Raw genomic sequence first — 21,968 nt, 5'->3', positions numbered from 1 at the left:
CACCTGGGGGGATGTATGGAGGCAGGGCGTGTTTAGAAAACGAGTTCTTCAGCAGCATTTTCAGGAACAGTTTTTCACATGTATATACACAACTAGAGATTTACTGATGTGGGGTTTTTTGAGATATGCTCCTTCTTCTGCTCACCCTCCCTCCAGAAATACTGAAGAATAGATAAAAATGCTGAGTATCTTACTCACCATCAAGAACTTCTTCAGGAAACTCAGTTCTTTCAAAGTCATTGTTATTCTGGTTATACAAGCCAAAAAGCAGATAGTTTGCCAGTTCCCTGCAACCTTCATTGTATCGACTATCTATTCCTGCAAAAGCAAAACCATATGTGAAATGTTATGTGTCCTAACATTGTACACCTGAAAAGTTTGTTCTCTTCCCCAATAAGAAAAATATAAACCAGGAGTATTAACTCAACTCCCTCACATAGTCAGTGGGCACTTACGCCTGTTGAACATATTAGGAAAATGGGGTAGGGAAAAAGGAGTTTTTGCAAGTTCATTACCACATACTGACATTCAACTCTTGACCTAAATCCACAGGCATTGCTTGAAAAAAATTAAATAAGTCTAGGTTTCTGCAGTGCTCTGCATCAACAGAAGTTCCATTTTATCTAGTAATTCAAATTTAAACATCTGTCTGTATGCAGTATGCATTCTAATTAATATGTTCTTGATTGAAGCTTCCTAACAAACTAATCCTGTGACCTAAATCTCCTGCTTTAGAATACATGATTAAACATTATCTTATGGGTATTATAGTGCAATCCCTGAGTCACCAGAAAGCCAGTGTGGACTTCTAACAAATCATGCAAAGATATTCTGACAAAACATATGGTATATGAACAGTTTCCAAGGAAAGCCTTTTCTGGTCCTTGGGAAAATAAAACCAACTGAAGGTCTGAAGCATGAAGAGATACAAGGAAAAAAAGGAAACAGGCCACAGATTTAGGAAGTGTTTACAACTCACAGTCATAATTCCTAATTCTGCTGTTATAAATCAAGTTTTCTCGCAAGTAAAACTATGCGCAAAACAATATCCTCGACATCCACACTTGACAGAGGTCACTGGTCTCAACCGCTACAAAATTTCTCATAAACACTAACGTCAAGTTTTCCTACCAAGTTATATTAAGATACACTTGGATAGTCGCCAACAAATAAAGATTTCTTACTACTGCCCAAAGGAGAGATCAGTACATTGATAATGTAATAACACAGCCTGGATGTCTGGGTTTCAGGACTTGCATCGGAAATTAAACTCCTCAAGAGTCACCTGAAGGTACAAGAAATTGAAAAAACCCCTAGATTCTCTTAATTATGTCCTTTTTTTTTTATGCTATGATTCAGCTTTAAAGTGCTAACCAGATGCAATGTCTGCATCCAGCTACTGAATCCCAAATTTTAATAAACTCCCTTGGTTTGTAAAGCAATTGACCTTTAAAGAGTTCACGTATATTCCCAGTTCAAGTTATCAGATATTTGGGTTAAGCCTACAGAAGAGAAACATCATTTCAAATTGTGCTGAAGCTATGAACCTCTGTAACACTGCTTCCCACTTCCAGCTTCATGGTTATCAGCAATAGTAACACGCTGTAGCACCACACTCTTTGAACTGTGTTGGGAAAGGGAGAAGCTGCATCACACCTGCCTCAGCATTCTCAGTCCTCAAAAATCTTTCCAGGCACTATCTTTGAATCCTCATTCCTCCGCTATCTAGCTTCCAGCACTGACCTCCCAATCATATATGTACATCCATTTAGCATTCTATTTTTAAAAGAAGTCAATTCTGTGTGTTAGGAGGCATCCCTTGACAAAGAAGCCTTACCAGTCAATCTGTAACTCAGGTCACGGCATTGAGTAAGACCCAGCTAAAGAATGCTCAGACCCAGCCACTCATTTTCCCCATCTGCTGCAATGCTCTGTCTTTGCTATGCCAGTAATTTTCTGCATAACCAGACTGCCCTGGATCTGCGAACTCAAGAAATAGAGAGGGCACGAAAGTGGGAGGAGAGGCAGAACACACTGTCTTTTTTTATTTACGTTTCCTGCCCCATGAAAGCAGCTATATCAATGTAATCTAGAATTCAATGGGACTCAGCACTCTAATATTGGTGCCAAAGCTCCTGTCTCTAGGTGGGATTCTAGTTACAGCCAAGCGTGGAGACTCCCTTCTTCCAGTAAGCAACCATCCCATTGTTCTAGGGAACTCCGCTTAGATGTAATCAGTCTCCTTGAAATCAGCTATAGCCTTAGAAAGCTAGCACAGACACTGTCCTGAAGATAATGTTTTACTGATTACTTGCCTAACTGAAGCAACTTTTGAAGGCAATCAGATGAGCGATAACGTGGCATAAAGCTGAACTTAGGATAGTCCCTTCGAGTAGCAGCAAGCTGTTAGATCAGTTGTTCTGCAAGGAGTATTAATTGTGTTTCACAAGCAAACATCACCTATCATATCAAATGTTAATCAAACAAGGGACTCAACTACAGGCCAAACACCGTGGATGAAAGCAGCCATGGCATTTGCACATTTTCCTATCTGGCTCATTGCTTGGGTCTCCAAAGTCTAAACAGCCAAAGCGTTGTGCTCAGGCTAACAGAGTAACACATAGCAAAGCAGAAAAAGGAACAGATGATTATAGGTCTGGAAGATCAGAACAAAAATGAGAAACTGTCTGCAAAAAAAAAAGTTTAAGAAGCTACCATCACTCTGAGAGTTGGAGGTTTTATCTGGGTGCATCAGCTCTTCAGGCTTGAAGCAGAGGTCTTCAAAGCTAAACACCAAAAGCCTGCTTTTTCAGTTAATGACAGAAGAAGGGGAATAGAAGACAAAAATAAGATTGTTACCGAGGGGGGCAGCTGATAAGCTTATCTCTTACAATAGAGGACATGGGTGAATTTATTGCTTGCAGAATGCTGACAGGCAAGCAAGGAAGGCATTAGCCTACCATAAAACCATTAACTCTGCAGAACATTTGGGTTTTGTGGTTTGGTTTTTTGTAGTTGGTTTGTGGGATTTTTAAGTATCCAGTACAGAAAGGAGCTTTCATACCGAGGCTTTAATACTATGCTACAGAAACATATGGAGTTAAATGAACAGCTATAGTTAGTGGAAAATAAACAGGAAATGAAACAATGACAAAGATAAGATACCTCCAGAAAGCATATTAGGAGTCCTCAACAGAACAATGGGGAAGGCTGCTAATTAGGAAACCCCCACGCCTGTCTCCAGCTCTGCTGGGAGTTTAGTAACTCCTGCCCTGTTCCAAACTCATCACAAGGGTGTAGTTAGACAATGACTCAGTCTAACAGCCTGCTGCTGCCCAAGGAGCCATTCATGCTTCTTCTCCTGCAGTTAGTGCTCATCTGACCTCTGAGTAAGCTGATTCAGTTTGCGAAACCAGCAGAAAACTCGTCTGGCAAAATACAGTGGTGGAAAAAAAGAAAAAATGTGTCTGCTCAGTAAGATGAACAGGGCACAAGACATCAACGAACCACCAGCACTGATGCAAAACGCACGTGGGGAGGAAACAGAGGAAAGGTAAAAGGAGCAGTCCAGGGCAGGCTGAGACATCCCAATTGTGCTGCAAAAAGCATTCAGCTCAGCCATCTCTCATATCTGCGATTTCACAGTTGCTAAGATGAAATAAACATAACCCACAGGTAAAAAGAAGTCCTGCTTTCTTTGTCCCAGCCATGCATTTCTGACACACCCTTGAGTATCCAAACAAAGAATAGTTGTTCCATAACACATTGAACAGCCACATGAGCTTTAGGGACACCAGGGAGGTAGCAGGAAGGTGAGGCTGGAGAGAATGGGCAAGATCACCTTTAGACAACTGCCCTAAACCATCATGAAGCTGTGGAACTGCCATCTAAGAGAAATAGCACAATAGTGATTAAAATAGTTGCCATTGGGAAACAGAACAGCATGAACAATCAGCCCAATGTACTAAACACTGGTGAGGTTTCTCCCACACCCTAAGAGTAAAAGCTCTGCTTAAGATGGACATAAAAACCAAGGTAAAATAAACTTAAAGATTTACTGGCACAGCCTCTGAAGTATTCCTGTCCTCTTCAGGGAGAAGTAAATATCAAAGTCTGTAAAAATCTAGCTTAGCTATGCTGAACAGCAAAACAGTTTGATCTACAATCAGAACAGCTATAACCACAATCAGATTTATAGGTATAACATACTGAAACTAAATAAAAATCCCAGAAATCAGATGAAATTAATGGTCAGCTGAAAATCTCTGTTGAAAGGTAAGATGCAAGAAACACCATTGTTAAAAACAGAGTATAATTTAAGTAGTTTGATATACTGTTTTCTTAGCAACACACTCCAGCTGAGACATCACAGCTTTTTAAAGATGTCTGACATGCCAACCTCCAAATCTCTTTTTCCTACCAGTTGTGATGTCTTTTCTCCCCAGCAAAGAATGCAGGAATGCTACCATTTAACCACTTCAAAATAAGATAACAGGATTCTTTTAAAAAAAAAAAAAAAAAATCAGCTGTAACTACATTTAAATAACTATATCAATAATTGGTCAGTTCTCATATCTCTTTGGAGTCTTACAATGCTGTTTTTAATTTCAGTATAAATACTAACCTACTTGAAATGAAGCTATGAAAGTTCATATTGTTTTTATCTCACAGCCCAGTACGTAAAATTAAAGTTGGGGTGAAGGAAATGCATTAATTCTAGGGCATTAAAGACAGCCAAGTGAAAAATAACATGCACTGACTGTAAAAAAAAAAAAAAAAAAAAACCAGTCAGTAGTTATAAGAGTATATCCTTTCCAAACAAGTCAATGGGACTCAAAATATAAGACCGCACATTTTTTGTCATCTGAACCTTGTATCTGAAGACAGATTTAATGCATTTATAACAGAGTAACATGCCTGCTTAATCAGAAGTTATGCAAGAAATTCAGCAGGCTACATTAGACAGGTTGGATTAGAGACAACAACAGTTCCATTGTGGGTGCTGAAAGAGATTAGTGCAAAGCACAGGTCTAATAACAAAGCACACTTCCTATATTTCCATAACAGAAGTGCTTATTTATTAAAAGGTATGGTCTTATGCATGGACTTAAATACTCCACATTACACTGAGGATTACATAAAGCAATTCCTTTTGCCTGTAATGCTTTCCCTAAACCCATACAATGTTTTGAGTGGCTATTCTTTGCTTGGGACTTACTGTAGCTTCAGGGTTACCAATAGTCAAGAAATACTATAGTGTCAATGGTGAGATGGCACAACTTAACATATTTTATGAAATTAGACTAGCATCAAAGGCAAAAACCAAATACTTCATCCTGTATGATTAAGCTTCATTGGAAGGTTGACACAGTCACATTATACACCTCCTAGCTGTGAAGTTACTACTTAGCCAAAGACTTCTTAAACTCTTACCTTAAAGCATGTGGGACAGGAAGATTCACATTATACAGTTAGCATTGACCAAAAGAGAACTGGGCTGTACACATTTTAAACTTTTTTGTGATTCAGTAAATGGGCTTGCTACATCATTAAAAAAAAAAAAAAAAACAACCAAAAAAAGCAGGCTGTTTTACCATTTCTTCATGCAAGCCTGTTACTAAACATAGCTTCTTTCGGGCTACATTAGATGTCTCCATCTTTAACTGTAATACATTATTTAAACAATCATTCCTTAGTCCCACTGTCTAAGGAATTTCAATCATCATTCCTGACTTTCTCCTTTAATATCTTGATGCTGCTTATATCATCAGAAACAAGAGTCAATGTTACACACAGAAACATTAAAGCAGTACAAAACAACTGTTACTTTCCTACAGCACACTTGCATACGCAGCTTTATATCTTATCATCCTTTTCTCCCAACCTCAGAAAAAACAAAGCACTGAAACCACATGCTATTTATATGCCACCATTTATCTTGTAACTGCTTCATGGATTTCTCATGTGACTCTTTAAATGCATTCTGAATTACTTCTCCTGAGGCAAGACCTCCCTTCCCCTAAACACAGGTTTTATTAATTCTGTCAGTTTCCTGATTATTCCCCCCCTGCAACTCTTACAAGCCAAGCCTGTTCTCAACCACCCCCCTGCATAGCTCTGCATTTCATGATCCCTAAGCTTGGTGCTCCTCTGCTCTTGTCCACTACCTTAACCTCAGCACCTTCTAATCCCTTCCACTTCCCCACCTTCACTGGGAAACCAGCTGCAACGCATGTGCCTTCAGCTTTTATGCCAAATGCCAGCTAGAAAACAAACACTGCCAAGACAGCTGAATGTTTACTCCAAATAGATATAAATTCTCCTCATCTTTCCTTCAGTTTGGACATGAACAAAGATTCTCTTTTCCCTCTAGCCACTGAATTTTCATAAGGCTTGCAAGAATGTTGATATTATTGTTATTGTAATCAGTTTGCCTGAAATTAGTAAACAAGCTTAAGAATTATTTACAGAGAAAAGTTTGTAACAATCAAATAGCTGTCCATTCACTGAGAAACAACACTGTGGCTTGGGACAAGGAGGAGAAAATCTTCATCTTTCTGCAACTCATGGTATCTTTATCAGTACAACAAGAACAAAGGGAGGTGGAGGAAATAAGAACTAACCTAAAATGCAAAGGATTCCATCGGGTTGAGATTTGCTGCTCTGTGTCAGGATACTCTGAATGTTCCGAAGGCGGCTGCAGCTGCAAAACAAAAAGAATTCATCCTTAAAGTCAGTGTTTTAAATTGCTCAAATTTCATAGGCTAAAGAGTTGACCTAGCAAGTTTTTTTACTATAAAATTAAGTGGACACACTTAAACTTAGATATCTTTTGTTTTAAATACATTTAGACCTCATATCAAACCCCAGATTATTTATTTTTGCCCACTAAAAGATGAAGTACATATCCCTGAGAGAAGAGTAGAACCCCTAACCATCCATTCTAACCAAGTGCCCTGTTAATCTCTAATAACCTCTAGCAAAAACTTCTGTTCAAGTTTCCTCTCGCCACGCCAGCAACACTTCTTTCTCTACCAGAGAAGCAGAGAGCAAAGCAACATGAGGCAGGTGATGCCCAGGTAGAAAGCTGACAACAGAAGGGACTGCAGCAGCTCCTACTCCACAAGAGGAGTTTGCAAAAGATGAGTTTCAGCACCTCCAGCACCATCAGAGCACTTCCATCCTGTGTAACTCCATAATACAAACACAGCCCAGACCTCCTACAAATCAAAGCGTAGGGGAGAAGGGGGAAAGGCACAGCAAACTGTCTTCATTTGCAAACCTGCAGGTTCTCATCCACATCTTCAGTTAATAAAGCATCAGCGTCATGCTATCCGTGGTACCCCAGTGATGCTTTTTCTTATCAGTATCATGAAGACTCAAACCGGTGACCCCGTCATTATTACAAGCACATACACAAGCAGAAATGCAGAACCAAGAGAACTTTCAGACAGAAAAGACAAAGCAATTTTAGTGAGCACTGTGAGATAGGTGTCCCTGACCAGATCTTCTCTTATAATTAAAGCTTGAGGTATTTGAGTTCTTCCTTGCATCTGGCATTGCTCTCTAGAGTTTTACCCAGTCCATAATGGAAAAATATATAGTAAATACTCTCACTTAGCATTATAAAAGCTGAACTCCAGAAGTGTCTCTTTTTAAGAACTTTTTTTTTTTTTCTGCAAGACAAATTAACAAATTGAACTTACACTAGCGGGTTCCCAGTCAGAAAGTAAACCACAGATCAAATCAACTCTAAATGAATAATATTTAAAGTAAATGATAAAAGCAGGAACTTTTTCCCCTCCATACCCAAAGAAATATCTAGATCATTTCCATGAGGTGCATGTTACTTTTCTCATTACTTCTGTATTAAAACTATGCATTTTTTTGTAAAATGAACAGTGACGGAAAAATATAAACCTAAAGTTAAATATTTGACAATCTACATTAAAAAGAAATGAAACACTATCAAGTCTTGCCAAGATCTTCACAATCAAAATTAATTGTTTATTATATAAATTTTAATTTAGTTGTCCAATATGTACCTTTAAGCCAGGCAAAAAAAATCAGCTACAGTATCCAGACAGAAAGCAACATAATCTCTGCTTCTAGGCAACATTTTGTGAGCTTGTTTTCATGCAGACAGAAGGCAAGAAATTTCACTGCTGATATTACTGAATGCGTTTTCTTGTTCACAGTCTTGTTTATATAACTATGAGCTGTTCAGTTCTAGGAAACAAATGTCTCTTACAGCAACACTGTAACAGAGCTAAATTTATGATTTGTTCAAATAAACAAGAATTCTTATATTCAGAGTTACATAAACCCAGTGAAAAGCAAACAGATCTTTCCAGTGATACTACAAATATCATGCTATACTTTGTCTGAAAGACAGAACAAACACAAAAGATTTACATTATAGCTAATCTAAGTGCAATTCAAATATTCACAACAGAAGATAGACAACATTTGAAGATACTTTCATAGGAAATACAAATCAGTGCAAAACACTCCAGTTTTATTTTTTCCCAATTTTAGGCTGCCTATTTGACATCTGAATTCCCTCTATTTTTTTCCTGAAACTTTCTGATTCATATTATACACTGTATGGATGAGTAGATACCTTGATCCATTGTGAGATACAGAAATTAAAGCCAATGATGAAAGCAAAAAGACACTTAATTGGGTATTATAAGATGTTGTTGCCCATATAGGTGATGCTATGAAGTCCATGAAAGAAACATTGAACTTCACGCTGCACATTTTAGCAACTTCTAATTTTTAGTTCTTTAAAACCTAACTTAAAATCTAATCTCACAGCTACCCAATCTTAAGATTTTTATCTTGTTCTGAAGATTTTCATCCCACCATTAAACAGGACCCCAGACTAGCTAGATGAGTGAAGATCCACTATGGCAAGCTATACAGGGCTTGCATTTTTATACTTCCCATGTCACAAGATCAAGAGTAGGAAAAAATGCTGACTATTCACTATGGGTACAAACAAATTTGACTAACTTCATTTGTTAATATGCAAACAAGGCTACAATTATTTAAGGACCAGCTGCAGGCAAGCAGAATTGCTAGAGTCTCCATAAAACACAAGAAAATGGAAGCAACTTTACATACAGGCAAAGCCTGCATGAAAACAAAAATGCTTCACAACTTATCTGCAAAGGACTGTTTAAGAGAAACCCTTGCTTCCCAAGGTTTTTTGAAGGACAGATTGAGGACCATGAGAAAGAATGCCCAAGGACTTCTCCAGTGACAATAACCAGCTTCCAAACTGACTTTTAATAAAACATTTACCATATCAGAGGATGCATCTTCTTGCTTCTGCTCAGAGTGAGAAAAGAAACTGTCATCAGAAAAAAAATATTATGAATGCTTCCAAACCGAAGGTTCAAGAGGTAGATTGTCATTAAACTGCTCTCAGAAACAAGATGCAAAAATCCCTCTACTACTTACATTCAGCTTTTACTCTCAAGGCAAATTTAAGAATTTTCTAGCCAAAGATGGGTTTGTCTGGATTGCAATATATTTTTAAAACCTCTTATGCATTATAAATACAGCATAAATATATACCTTGATTTTACTATTAATTTTTTCCCCTATACTGATCACTTTCAAAAGAAGAAAAGAGTGGTTAGAACTACATTTGACAAAGAACAAGTACGGAAACTCCTAAGCAATTCCTGGGGAAAGATACACCCATTTATTATAAAATATTACTACATGATACAAGGTAAGTTATTCCTTAGATCATCAAATTTTACCTTCACACTAACAACTTTGACAAAAGGGAGACCTGACCAAACACACTTATCACCTGAAAAGAAAAATTAGAGTAATGAGCCTGTGCATTGGGACCAGAGCAGAGCAAAGGAAAATACACAATGTTTCTGTATTCTTGAACTCTGTGAAAGCATTTTTTGATCTGTTCAAGTAAATTGGAAGGGGAAGGGGAGTAGGTAGGAGAAATTGGAGGAGGAAAGTACTTGCATGTTTGTTCTGGGCTGGGCATTTTTTCCCCCTCAAGTTTTGATTTAAGGTTCGGGATTTTACTCTCCTACAATTAGTTTCCTTATCTTTCATAGATATTATAACTTTGGTGCACTCCTTAAAATATATAAAATTCTCAGATTAAGCTGCTGAGAAATTTCTGCCAAGCAAAGTTGAATGTCAGTGATACATTTCCTTCAGGAGACAGGACTGACATAAAAGCAAAAAGCGCAGGGCAAACTATATATTCATTAGTTCATAATGAGATGTATGACCATAAAGATGTTTATTTCAATCAATATTAAACAGCCTTCAACAGAATATTTTTTCTTGCCTTGTTTAAAGAAGTGGTTTCTATGAAAGAAATCATTGGAAAATCTTCACAGAAATATTTTCAACTACATTTCAAGCAAGTATAAATCATTACATTCAAAGGCTGACATTAAAAACAGAAGACTTCTGTGTCTGAAGAATGACATTCTTCAGAAACTCTGAAGAGGATAATTAGAATTCTTACTACATGCTTTTAAACAATACAGGCTAAACTCTGTATAAAGTCAGAGACAAAAATGGCATTTTCTTGCATTTCACATTAAACAGTCATCTGACAAAAACAAAGAAACCATCCTGGGAACAAAATTCCATTACTTTTCCCGCCTCCAAAACAAGCGCCCTAGCAAGGGTACTGACTTTTTAATCCTTTGCATTTTACCACAGTAACACAATTTCAAACAGAAACAACAAAGAACAACCTCCACACAATGGTGTAACCCTCTGGGCTTCAGGATGCCTTCCTGGAAGACGTGGCTCTGGATCTACCATGTATGTAACTACAACTAAATGTTACAGTAGCTTGATCTTGACAAATCAGCATTAGGTGTGTTCAAAAACCCAGTTACATGAAGCCCTTCTAAGGAAATCCCAAAATTCTTCAATGGACTTCAATGAGAAGGTGTAGGTGTATTCCAACCACATCCAATGATATAACTACAACCAGGCTGCTTTAGAAGTAGTAAGGACTTGAAGTAGGTGAAGTGAGAATTTTTCCAACATGCAGTTTTGAACAGAAGATGCAATTTCCACATTGGCTTAAGCCAGTCTAAGAGCCCACGGTGCTGCAAGGGGCTGTCTGGCCCTTCTCACTGCCTTTGTATCTGCACTAACAATCTAACAATCTCGAAGCCATGTGTCAAGTCAGATCAGCTTACAGATCCAAACAAACTCTAGCCCACGAATTAAAAAAAAAAAAAAAAAAAAAAAAAGCTTTCAAACATCAGCAAGCTGATCTGACTGCTGATGAAAGCAGGTCAGAAGGCAAAGCCACATTTTAGGGTGGCATCTGGCAATAAAGTGTGCTTGGGCCAATTAAGAAACTATACGTTGAGGTACTTGACATTATGCTAATCTTGGACTAGATCCAAAAAAAAAAAAAAAACCCACGAAGATAATTGACAATCATTAACTTCTAAGAATTAGTGCTCATCTGTTCACATGTCTTCGTACTAATTATGCAAAGTACCTTGCTTTACAACAGTCTAGCCTGTCACAACTTAGTAACAGACACAGTGCTGCAAGCAATGTATGTTGAAAAATAAAGAGAATACTAACAACTGTGCTTTTCTCAAACAGAAAGAACAAATGTGTTTTTTAAATAACGCCACACAGTATTTTAATTCTTATTTTATTTACGTTTCCACAACATGTTACTTTTTTCTGCATCCCTTGCTGCTAGCTGAATTTATTCTGTGCCCAAGCTTGCTATCGTAATCCAGTGGTACCAATGCAGCAACGGTTTTAGCATTGATCCCTGATTGATTCCCAATTGATTTACACAGGCCGGTTTACCATATGTCTGGGATGGCCACAGCTGTGGTTAACATGCAATTCAGCTGACAAAGGATGTGATTTCACTCTGTTGAGTATGTTTTTCTTCATATTGGCAGATGTTACGCTCCTCCCCCACAAAGGCTAGGCAGTCTTAAAAACCCACACGTGGTAAAGCTTTGATAGATAGCAGCGAACAAGGGGAAAAATCTGAGACACCCCTGGCAAGCTTGTGCAAATCCTCACATTAACAAGGTTCATCTTCAGGGAATGGCTTCAATAGATTCATGCTGTCTGCTTAAGACAGACACTAGCTTTAACATTAAGTACTTGATTTTTAAAAATAAATAAAATGGAAAGATAAAACCTTTTCTATTTCTTTCCAAATCTCACTTCTTATTAACTTGTTGCTACTACCATCTGTTTCCACTCTACCCTCAAAAAAATCAAGTTTATTTTTCATGGGCCTTTTGTTGACCTCAGGATTTCTACCAGAAACATTATTATTTCTGCTTATATCAGAGTATGGGATTTCCCTGGATTTCCCCACAGTCTGACATTATCTCCATCTTAACGTATTTGTGAAAAAAGAAAACAGAAGTCAGACTGAGTTAAAGGCTCTCAGAATTTCATTAATTTCCAAAGCACTTTATTTGAAATTTACTATCTAGCTTGAACAGTAACATGCTTTCTCAGTTTTGTTTTTTATTTTCTTAGCTCATCAAAATAACTCTGTTTTACTGCATGGCACTCACAAAAGACAATGGCATTCACCCACCTTAAAATACATGACAGTTTTCCAGCTATTTTCAAAATTTCTCTACAATGAACATAGGGTGCTTAACTGTAAAAAGGAGATCTAGCAACTTTAAGAACTAGCACGTTTAGCAACAGTAAGTAGCAAATATTAAAACTGGATGTAAAGGAAGACATTTCAATTCTGCGTGCACTTCACAGGACCAAATTCCTTGCTTCTTGACTTTAACTGGGTAGTAATATTTAATTCTGTAATTCAGAGACTTCAAGCGCCCACGAACAGGCATGAACCTCTCCTTACTGAACGTTTGGGACTACTCAATGCCGGTTGCAAATTATAAGGATCTTTGGCACTTCAGCACATCTGAACAGCAGCACTATTTATTAAGACTGCACATCAGTATTCATACTGGTATTTTTTACAACCACGTTGGATAGTGCAGCGCTTCAGAATACTTGTTCATTGTGAGCAACTCGCAGGTAGGACCAACAGCAGCTAATGGGCTGGAAATGAAATGAAGTTCTTCCATGGGTGCAATCAAATGACAGGTTGCCCATCACCTAAACCCACGTACGTACCAGTTAGACCTCCAGCCTTCACGCATTCTCTGTTTAATAGACTGATTTACAAACACCAGCTCTGTACTTCCACTTTAATTGCAGCATGTTATTGAGAATGCCAGCTATTCCCCCCAAAAAAATTCCATTATCACCTGAGAAAATGGCAATATATGAAGTAGTATGGAAGACTAGCAGCTGCAGTGTAATTATTCTGCCATCAGTCAATCTCTGATCAGAAGGACAAGGCAAGTGTCTAGTACTTCAGCAGAAATCAGAAGTTAAGCTGCAGTGCCTTAAGACTAAATTTACTTTCAGAGCCCATTACTGGACCACTACCACAGCAGCCATGTGGCTACAAAGCATGAAGCCAGATGCTCTGCCATCAGTTCAAGACGAATGATCACTTCAGCTGAAGCTCCACAGGCAGCCAAATTAATACAATCACTCTGCTCCTCTCCTTGGCAACTTTTCTTCCTAAGCACTTCTTCTACCTCCCTATTCCTATCAACCATACAGTCCCACATTCCTCTTAACTTTGGCCACAGACTAGCACTCAACAGACCCTAAGCCATCTTACTTCCCTAACATGGTAGAAAATCATCCATATTCAAGAAATGGGTGTCGTTCCTCTCCCCCCCCAAGTACTTCAGCAAGTTAAATTAGTGCTTTCTTTGCACAGCTAAAATACAGTGCATTACTTAAAAAAATTTTGGTGAAACTGCGCTATGACAAAATCCTGAACCTCAGCATAATAACATAAGGAACACATGGATACAAACTGTTAATCTTTCAACACAGACATGTCCCCTGCTAAAACTGGTTGGGAAACTACAAGTCTTTCGTCCCTGCACCGCCATGTCCCCAAACACCCCACTGACTGCTCCTCTGAAGCTGCAGGCAAAAAGCCACATACTTAACCACTATATGATTGAAACCAGAATGGTTTAGAGGACGATAATATTAAGGGACATAGACAGAGACAACACAAAAATGAAGCCAAATACTCATTTTGCATTTCCCCACATAGACACACAGTGAGAACCAATCTGTGTTATGTTACAAACATGAGTAATTAATAACAAGGATTTGCCTACTCTACTTTACATAAAGGTAATGCAAAATTGGGTGGGTCCAAAGCCCTACCAAATAGAACAAATTTACATTGATTTTAGATGGTGATATTTAACCAAAGCACTTAATAGAAATTTTGTTCAGAAATGCATGTATTCTTAAGGGAAACACTCATTCGCCACTAAACACAGACATATGAAACATGACATCATCATCATCTTAAAAGGCATACCCTTTTTGGACAATACTAATCTCGAGTTAAGGGCTTTTTTCTTTTTATTTACAAAAGCATTCATTACTTCCTTTTGTTGTTACAATGCCTAGGGTCGCTGTGGTAAACGCCAGCTCTCAACACACCATACTGCAGACCAAAACTCTAAAGTATGTGGAAGAACTCCAAGAATTATCTCTGGCCGTTTCTCTATTCTTTATATAGTCTTAAGAATTTTTCCATTCCTGTTTGGGATTCAGGGGTGAGGGGAGGAGGGTAACAGATTGTGGAGTTTTTTTAAGTTATTTTTATTAACTGCCTGGTATCTGCTGACTGCTTGGGAAATTTATTGCAAACACTGGCCTCCCTGCCTCCATCTGGCCTGAAAAAAAAAAAAAAAAAAAACTGCACAAGAACAAATGTTGAGGAGGAAAAAAATTAACGGATGACATGCCTCCTACAAACATGCCAAATTACAGATGCTGTCTGGATCTCCCAGTGGAGCTCAAAAGCTTGCAGATGTTCAGAGAGTCTGAATGTTCTCATGACAACTCTAAAGCAGGATCTCAGATTACAAAAATCACTCATAAAGAGAGAGGCTTGAGTGGAAACCATTTTCTCTTTCAGCTTGCGTTTTTTTTTTTTACATCTTGGTATGTTGTTACTGATTATGAATTTTTAGGTCCTTTCCAGCTTTAAACAAATATTAAGCTCTTCCTAAACAAATAAGATAATAAATTAAGTGAAAAAAATTATTTGAAGAGGTCACTTTTGCTTCCCTCTTATGATCAATTCAATTTCTAACTGCAGGCAGAGAAGGAACATAACCGTCACAGAACAGCCATGTTCATTATTTCAAGAAAACAGAACGACCTCCATTTCTCTCTCACAGTGCAGAATTTCTCATTTCACAGGCATACAATCTGAAAAGTGAAAATGCTTTTATTCCTTTCTTGTACAAAATATAAAAAACTTGGGTTTTTTTGATTGAAATTCTACAGCAAACATTGACCCACTTTAATACCCAGGTAGCTTGGTCAACTGTTTGTCTGCAATTTACGTGCAGTTCTGAAATTTACATGCAATGTCCCAGTTACTCCATTACCTGACTTTACACTGGTGAATACTTCCATCTATTGTGCTATAACTATTGAAAGCATCAAGCACTTCAGTTCCTGGGTTGTTCTTCGTGATATCCAGACATTTCAGATAATACACTGTAGCCTAATACACACACGAGTGCACCTTAAGTCTTTAAAAGGAAATGGAGCTCCAGCAACCTAAAGATACCTGAGCTGACACCTGAGCTCCCAGAGAGCCAACGCTATCATCTAACATGTCCCCGTGCCGTATCTCTTCTTAAGGTCTATCCCCCATATTTCTGAAGCTCAGAGAATGTTATTGCCTTCATACCCTCAAGCAGTTCTCCACAAGCTACCCAGCAGGTGCCCACACAAATACACCATCTCCTTTCTCTCCATAATCCCTCAACACCTCCCAAATCTCTGCTATCCCTACCCTAATTCGGCTTTCCTACCTTTCCCAGGCCCTTTTTTCCTTACTTCCAAGTAGCCTCACACCCATCCCCTCCCAAACCAGACCCAGGCTTAGCTCCCCGCAGTAACGCTGCCCCAAGCCCACTCTCTCCAGACCAGCCCTTCTCCAAGGTCCCCAAACCTTTCTTTTTGCTCTTCAATCCATCGCAGCCTCCAACACACCCTCCTTCACTGGGATTCAGGATTCACTGATCCCTACACCCAAGAGGTCAAGTCAGGCCCCTGCCTGCCATCCTGTCAGGGCCATCAACACTCTTCTGCCAGTAGCCACCAGCAAAATTGGCCACCCTCCATGATGCAATGCTCCATCCCTTCCACCCACAGCCCCAGGCCCTCACATGCTGCTTCTAATGCTCCAGCCCCCCATAACCACCCCAATTTCCTTAATGACTCCTAATACCCCTGCAATACCCCACAAAGCTCCTTAATGCCCCCTGCACACCACAAAACCTCTCCTTAATGTTCCCAACCCCTCTATTCTAGCCTACCCCAGCACCTCCAAAGCCCTTAACGCCCCCCATCCTTCCCACCAGCCCACCCCAACGCCCTCAACATCCTATTTTCCCCACAATCACCACCTTCAGTGCCCACAGCTCTCAGTTTCTCCCCCACCAAACCCCTTAACGCCCTCAACCCTTCCCCATCAGTTTCCCCAAAAACCTCGGCATTACCCCCCGCGGTGCCCCCAGCTCCCACAATACCCCATCCCCCTTCCATACAGCCCCTTCAATGCCCCCAGCCTCCTTCACACCCCTGGCTCCTCAGTTCCCCCCCTCAGCACCCGGTCCCACCCCACTATCCCTCTGAGAGCAGTCCAAAGCCCGGCCCGGCCCCTCCCTGTCAGCTCCTCAGCGACTCCCCTCCTACCCCCAGAGCCCTCCCCCCGGCGACTTTCCCCTCCACCCCGCCGCCCGTTACCTGACGAAGGCCTCGGCGGCCCGGGGGCGGCGGGACGAAGGTCGCGGGGCCGGCTGGAGGAGCGCAGAGCGGCCGCACAGCGCCATGGCGACGGCGATGCGACGGCTGGAGGAGGGAGCCGGTGGCACTGCAGCCGTTGCGTTGCGCCCCGCCCCGCCTTGCCCCGCCCCGCGCCGCACGCACCACCGCGCTCCCCGCCGCAGGGGAGAGAGGCCGTGGCAAGGCCGCGCCAGTGCCCGCGGTCTCCGTCTTCCCGGCCGCGCAGGGTTCCGCCCGACTTCTCCTCTTGTCACAGGCAGCGGGGCCGGGAAGGCTTCTACCGCCGTCCACAGCTGGGCGCAAACACAGCGGCGGGTACGCCTGGCTCCCCCCTCCCCGTGGCATGGGCTTGTCCAACTCATGTCCGTCCCCCCTCCCGCGCACACACCCCCGCGCACAGAGGCTCCTTCCACTAACCGCTGCTGCCGTTCGTGGGCGCGTCCAACCCCCACCACAGCGCCCCCCCCCCACGCCATGGCGTGGGCTCGTCCGACCCCCCGGAGCGCCGTGGGACGGTGTGACACGGACCCCCCACGGAGCCTCGGGAGGCCCGCGGGGCGAGGTGACCCGGACCCCGCCCCTGGAGCCCGGCGGGACGGTGTGACATGGAGCCCACGGAGCCCCGCGGGACCGTGTCCCCTGGCCTCTCCCGAGGCGTTGCACCCGCAAACGCCCATGGACATGCCCCGAACCCCCATGGCCACCCAGCATTTCACCCCCCATGTAAATCCCTCCCCAGTTACCCTTCCCCGCACCTCCGTGCCCCAAAACCATGGCAGCCCCGTCTGGGCACCCCTCTGGGGTGAGTCACCAGCACCTCCGCTATCTCACATGGTCCCACTTTTGTTCCTCCCCTCCCAAAATATGCCCCCTGCCCCCCATATTTCCAGCCAGCACCCATCTGCACATCACCCCGTTCCATGCTGGCTGTGTCCTGGCACCAGCGCAACCACCCTCATGGACACCTTTTATTCACTTTACACCAGAAATTCGGGGTGTGAGGAGCGCAGAGCCACCGGCCCCTCCTGCAAACATGGATGAGTTTTGCCTCCTCTGTCCTGTCCTGTCCTGCCCACCTCGGAGGTGCCGGCCTCGCCACAGGCTCTGGACTTCAACCCTCCCTTCCCCAGTCTTTCCCATTCCGGTGCTACTGCGTCTTTCTGCCAGCCCCTTGGGCCTGTGTGTTGCATCATCGCAAAAAATAAAATGAGCCAGCACACCCAGCTTCCAGCACTGTGATGCTGGGGCGGGGGTTGTAGGTCCCACACACAAACACCTCCAAGTATCTATCGTTAAAGGACTGAGGTCAGCACGATGTGGGGAAGGATCTGGAGCCAGGGTTTAATGAACTGTGCAGGGGCACGTGGCTTAAAACCTATTAATCACGCATCCCCCAGCTATGGGGAACACATCCTTCTCCTCCTGCATCCTCCTGCCTCGTCATCATAGCCCAGAAGGAAAGGAAAACTGCCCCACGGCATGACAAGCGGTTGAGTAAGCATGAAGAAAACCTGAAATTGCTGTAGCTGCTCTCATCCCCCCATGTGGTGCTTCCCCGCCCCCCCCCCCCCGAAAGCCCAACATTAATCTGTGATGGCTTGCTGTCCCCATTAATCACCCTGGTTCCTCATCCCTGGTGGAGACCGAGGTAGAGACCACTTGCCTGCATTTTATTTTAATTACGCTAGTATTTGCCAAGAGCAGGAAAAAGGCCTAAATCTGCAGCCTTTGGGTGTGGTGGAGATATGGGCTGCTAAAAGCAAACTCCTTTTTGCTTTGCAATGGACCCCAATGCAAACTGGGGACACGTGGGGAGCGATGGAGGGCTCTGTGCCCTCACCCCCTCACCTGCCCCTGCTCTTAGCTCAGTGCAGGTGAGAACATGTTCCAAAGCGTAATTTCTTTTTTTCCCCAAAACCCAAATTGGACTTTGCTCACTGCCGCAGAGCAGAGAAGACAAGATAAATATGCTGGGCCATGACCCAGCTGCCCGGGGGCAACCAGGAAGCGTTTTAGCTGGCCTCACTGATAAAGCTCAGATGGGTTTGATACACAGATGTCCCTAAGCCACAGGTTATACCACCCAGCCCCATCCCATGTGCTGATGGGGAGTTGGCACCATCTCAATCCCGAGCTCTACCTATCTTTTGAGCCCTCTGGACATGCTTTGAAATGAGCTTGCTAAGGCAACACCAGCAGTGGGAACTGAAGCACCAAAAGGAAAAGCAGATACGTTTGGTGTTTGTCAGCATTGCTAAAAACCCTTGGCTTCCCTCTAGAAAGCTCCCAAAAGTCCTTCCTGCCTCTTTTTGTTGTATGCTGAATGGGGCAGAGTCCTTCAGAGTTCCTGCCAGTCATCCGTGTCCTAGTCCATGAACCATCAGTCTCCAAAAGTCTTTCCCAGGCTCCCTCTGCATCCATTGCTCATGCAGGGAAGGGGACATGTCTTAACAGCATGTCCCTGCTGTCCTTTCCCTGCAACAAGCACCATCCATAACATTCGGGTGCTGTGTTGGCTCCTTCCATCTTCTCCTTGGCATGCAACCAAGAGCCTGATGGCCATGATCCATCATGACAGGGGTGTTCATGTGCCTGCAGAGCTCCAGAGCCCCATAAACACAGCAAGGCTAGGGTGAGAGACGAAAGGAGAGGGGAAAGGGATCTTCTCAGGGCAGAAGTTAGTGCCATTTTGCCCCCAAGGCTCTTCTTACAGTCAACAAGGGAAGACATTTTACACCACTGGGGCATTGCACCGGGCTGTTACCTGCAGCCTTGCATTTCTCTTGGGTGCAGAGTGATGCAAAAGCAGATCAACAGCCTAGAAAAACAAAACAACAGAGAGGTCAGGCTTCCTGGAGAAGGAGGGAAGGAGAAGGGGTGTCTGGCAGCACGGCTGGGAAAGGACACAATGTCAGCTGTTGTTCCTGCTCGCTGGCTTCCTGAGCTTCGCTGTCCCACTATTGTTCCACATTTTGAAGCCTGCAAAAGCTGAATGAAATCCATAACAATAGTCAAGGAAAGGAAGAGGAAAGCAGAGTGCTTTGGAAAAGGGGGAAAGCTGCTGCTGATGTTCCTTGGTGGGTCCTCCTGACCCAGATCTTGTCCAACAGTAAACCACCAAATCTGGGTTAAGTCTCTGTTCACTTGACCTGATAGGGCTCTCTCTAGCTGTGCTTTCAGCTTGGGTACCTCAACGTTGGCATCTGCCTATGGAAACAGCTGCCTTTTCACCCTCTCCTGTGAATACCTTTTTATTTTTAGTAAATCCCTGCTGCATCTGCTGCACTGATGCTGGATACACAGAGGCCAAAAATAGATGGGGTTTGCTCCATGACATGACCCTGCAGAGATCCTCTGTTCCCCACCCATGAGGGACACCTAAACTTCTCACCCTGGGCTACTGGATCCTTATGAGGCTTGAGGCTGCATTTTACTAAAAAATTACTGTATACATCCCACACTACCGGCACATGCACATCCCTTCCCTGTAAAAGGCGTGGGCTGCTGGGTTCATCAGCTGCGGGAAGGCTTTGATGTCCTGGTGCATGCCGAGGAGCCGTCTAGAAGCCATCCTGGAGAACTTTCCAGGATGGTGGAACCCCAGTTTATCAGCAGGAATACCTGTCTCCATCCCTTGTGTTTGACTGGGCAGAGGCAACCCCAGAAATAAAACCAGGGGTCACAGGTCCAGCTCTGGCTCTCACTGTGGTGGCAGGCACAGCTGAGATGCAGCTGGTAACTGGTAGCAGTAACAGCACAACGGCTACAAATAAAACCAAACAGAATAGCTTTATGGCTTACAGAAATCTCACTGTCAGCTTCCAGCTTCCTACGAGCCAAGGATCCATCTTTTGGGGCTTTCAATTTTTTTCTTCTTATCCCTAAGTAACATTAAGCATGTGAGCCATTTTCCCACCACAACAGCACTTCTAAGGAAATAATTCAGACTTAGAGAGAAAAAACAAAGTGTGCCATACTTGTGTAGTAAAAAACCAAGGTAGTTACCTGCTGTTTTTCATAAGGATTGTTTTTCCTCCCTTCTGTTCAGATTTATGGGATCCTGTTGTGTTTATGTGGTCCCATAAATGTTTCAGCAGAGTCCACCCTCCAGGCAGTGTCCTAAGAGCAGTGGATGTTCGTACCGAGAACAAACTTGCTACCTACAGAGATCTTCATGAAAAATTTATAAATAGCACCAGACAGGGAAAAAACAAGACTGTAACAAAAGTTTCACACTTTTTACCTTGTGAGGGAAAATTAAATAATAAATTTTGATGGCAATAAAAAAACTACTTGATTTATCCAAGTTCTTTAGGCTAAAAGATATTAGTTCTTCTCAAGTGCTATTTTGGGAGGAGAGAGATTAAGATTTCCTCTACCCTTAAATTACCTGTTTTTTCTCATTGCAAAAGGCAGCCCCCAAGTCAAAGAAAATAAAAAGGTGAGTTAGTTCTCTAGCAAGCTGAGGTCTGCATGTTTATAACACCATTAATCTGGCACCACGCACCCATGAAACACAGGGTGGAGATGCAGGAGATGATGGAGACACAAAGCACTGAGATCCTGCAAGCACAGGAAACGTATTGCAAAAATAGCCATGATGACCCAGAGTTACCCAGACTTTTTTTCTTATAGCCACTACCCTTTGTAAATGAAGAATTTGGCTAAGAGGCGGATGAAGCTGAGGGTGACTATGAACTTGAAGAGGTTTAGTAGATGTTCTGTTTGCAATAGCTAACCCCACACAGGTAGAGAAATCTGAATTTGGGGCTGTTGGTGGACAACAATGAAGTTGCCTTGACTTCTTCAATGGTGGTTGGAGCAGGGAAATGTTTGCCGCCAGACTGGGGAACGACCCTTCCTGAGGATAATTTAGTGCCATGGCTTCTTAATCCCAACACAGTCCAGGACATGACATCTTCAGGTACTACACTATGACACTTCTTGATGAAAAAAGGAATTTTATTATTTTCTAAATTTCTGCCCAGCATCATTTCCATTGTGTTACTCTGCCCATGGAGTAAAACTCA

At 42.4% G+C, this 21,968-nt stretch overlaps 1 protein-coding gene across 1 annotated transcript in view; it reads right to left on the bottom strand.

Moving 5' to 3' along the window:
- The window catches only part of DNAAF9 (dynein axonemal assembly factor 9), a 74,780-nt gene extending 57,366 nt beyond the window's left edge, over positions 1 to 17,414 (bottom strand). The window contains exons 1-3 of the mRNA XM_074147609.1: positions 16,900 to 17,414; positions 6,624 to 6,703; positions 199 to 318 (exon numbers count right to left, since the gene is read on the bottom strand). Of these exons, the coding sequence (XP_074003710.1) occupies positions 199 to 318; positions 6,624 to 6,703; positions 16,900 to 17,414 (715 nt within the window). The remainder of the gene's footprint in view (positions 1 to 198; positions 319 to 6,623; positions 6,704 to 16,899) is intronic.
- Positions 17,415 to 21,968: the final 4,554 nt, after the last annotated feature.

This window comes from Numenius arquata, chromosome 5, assembly GCF_964106895.1.
Source record: "Numenius arquata chromosome 5, bNumArq3.hap1.1, whole genome shotgun sequence".
Lineage (NCBI taxonomy): Eukaryota > Metazoa > Chordata > Aves > Charadriiformes > Scolopacidae > Numenius > Numenius arquata.
The sequence above is the reverse complement of the archived record's forward strand: the minus strand, read 5'-3'. Positions and strand labels throughout refer to the sequence as shown.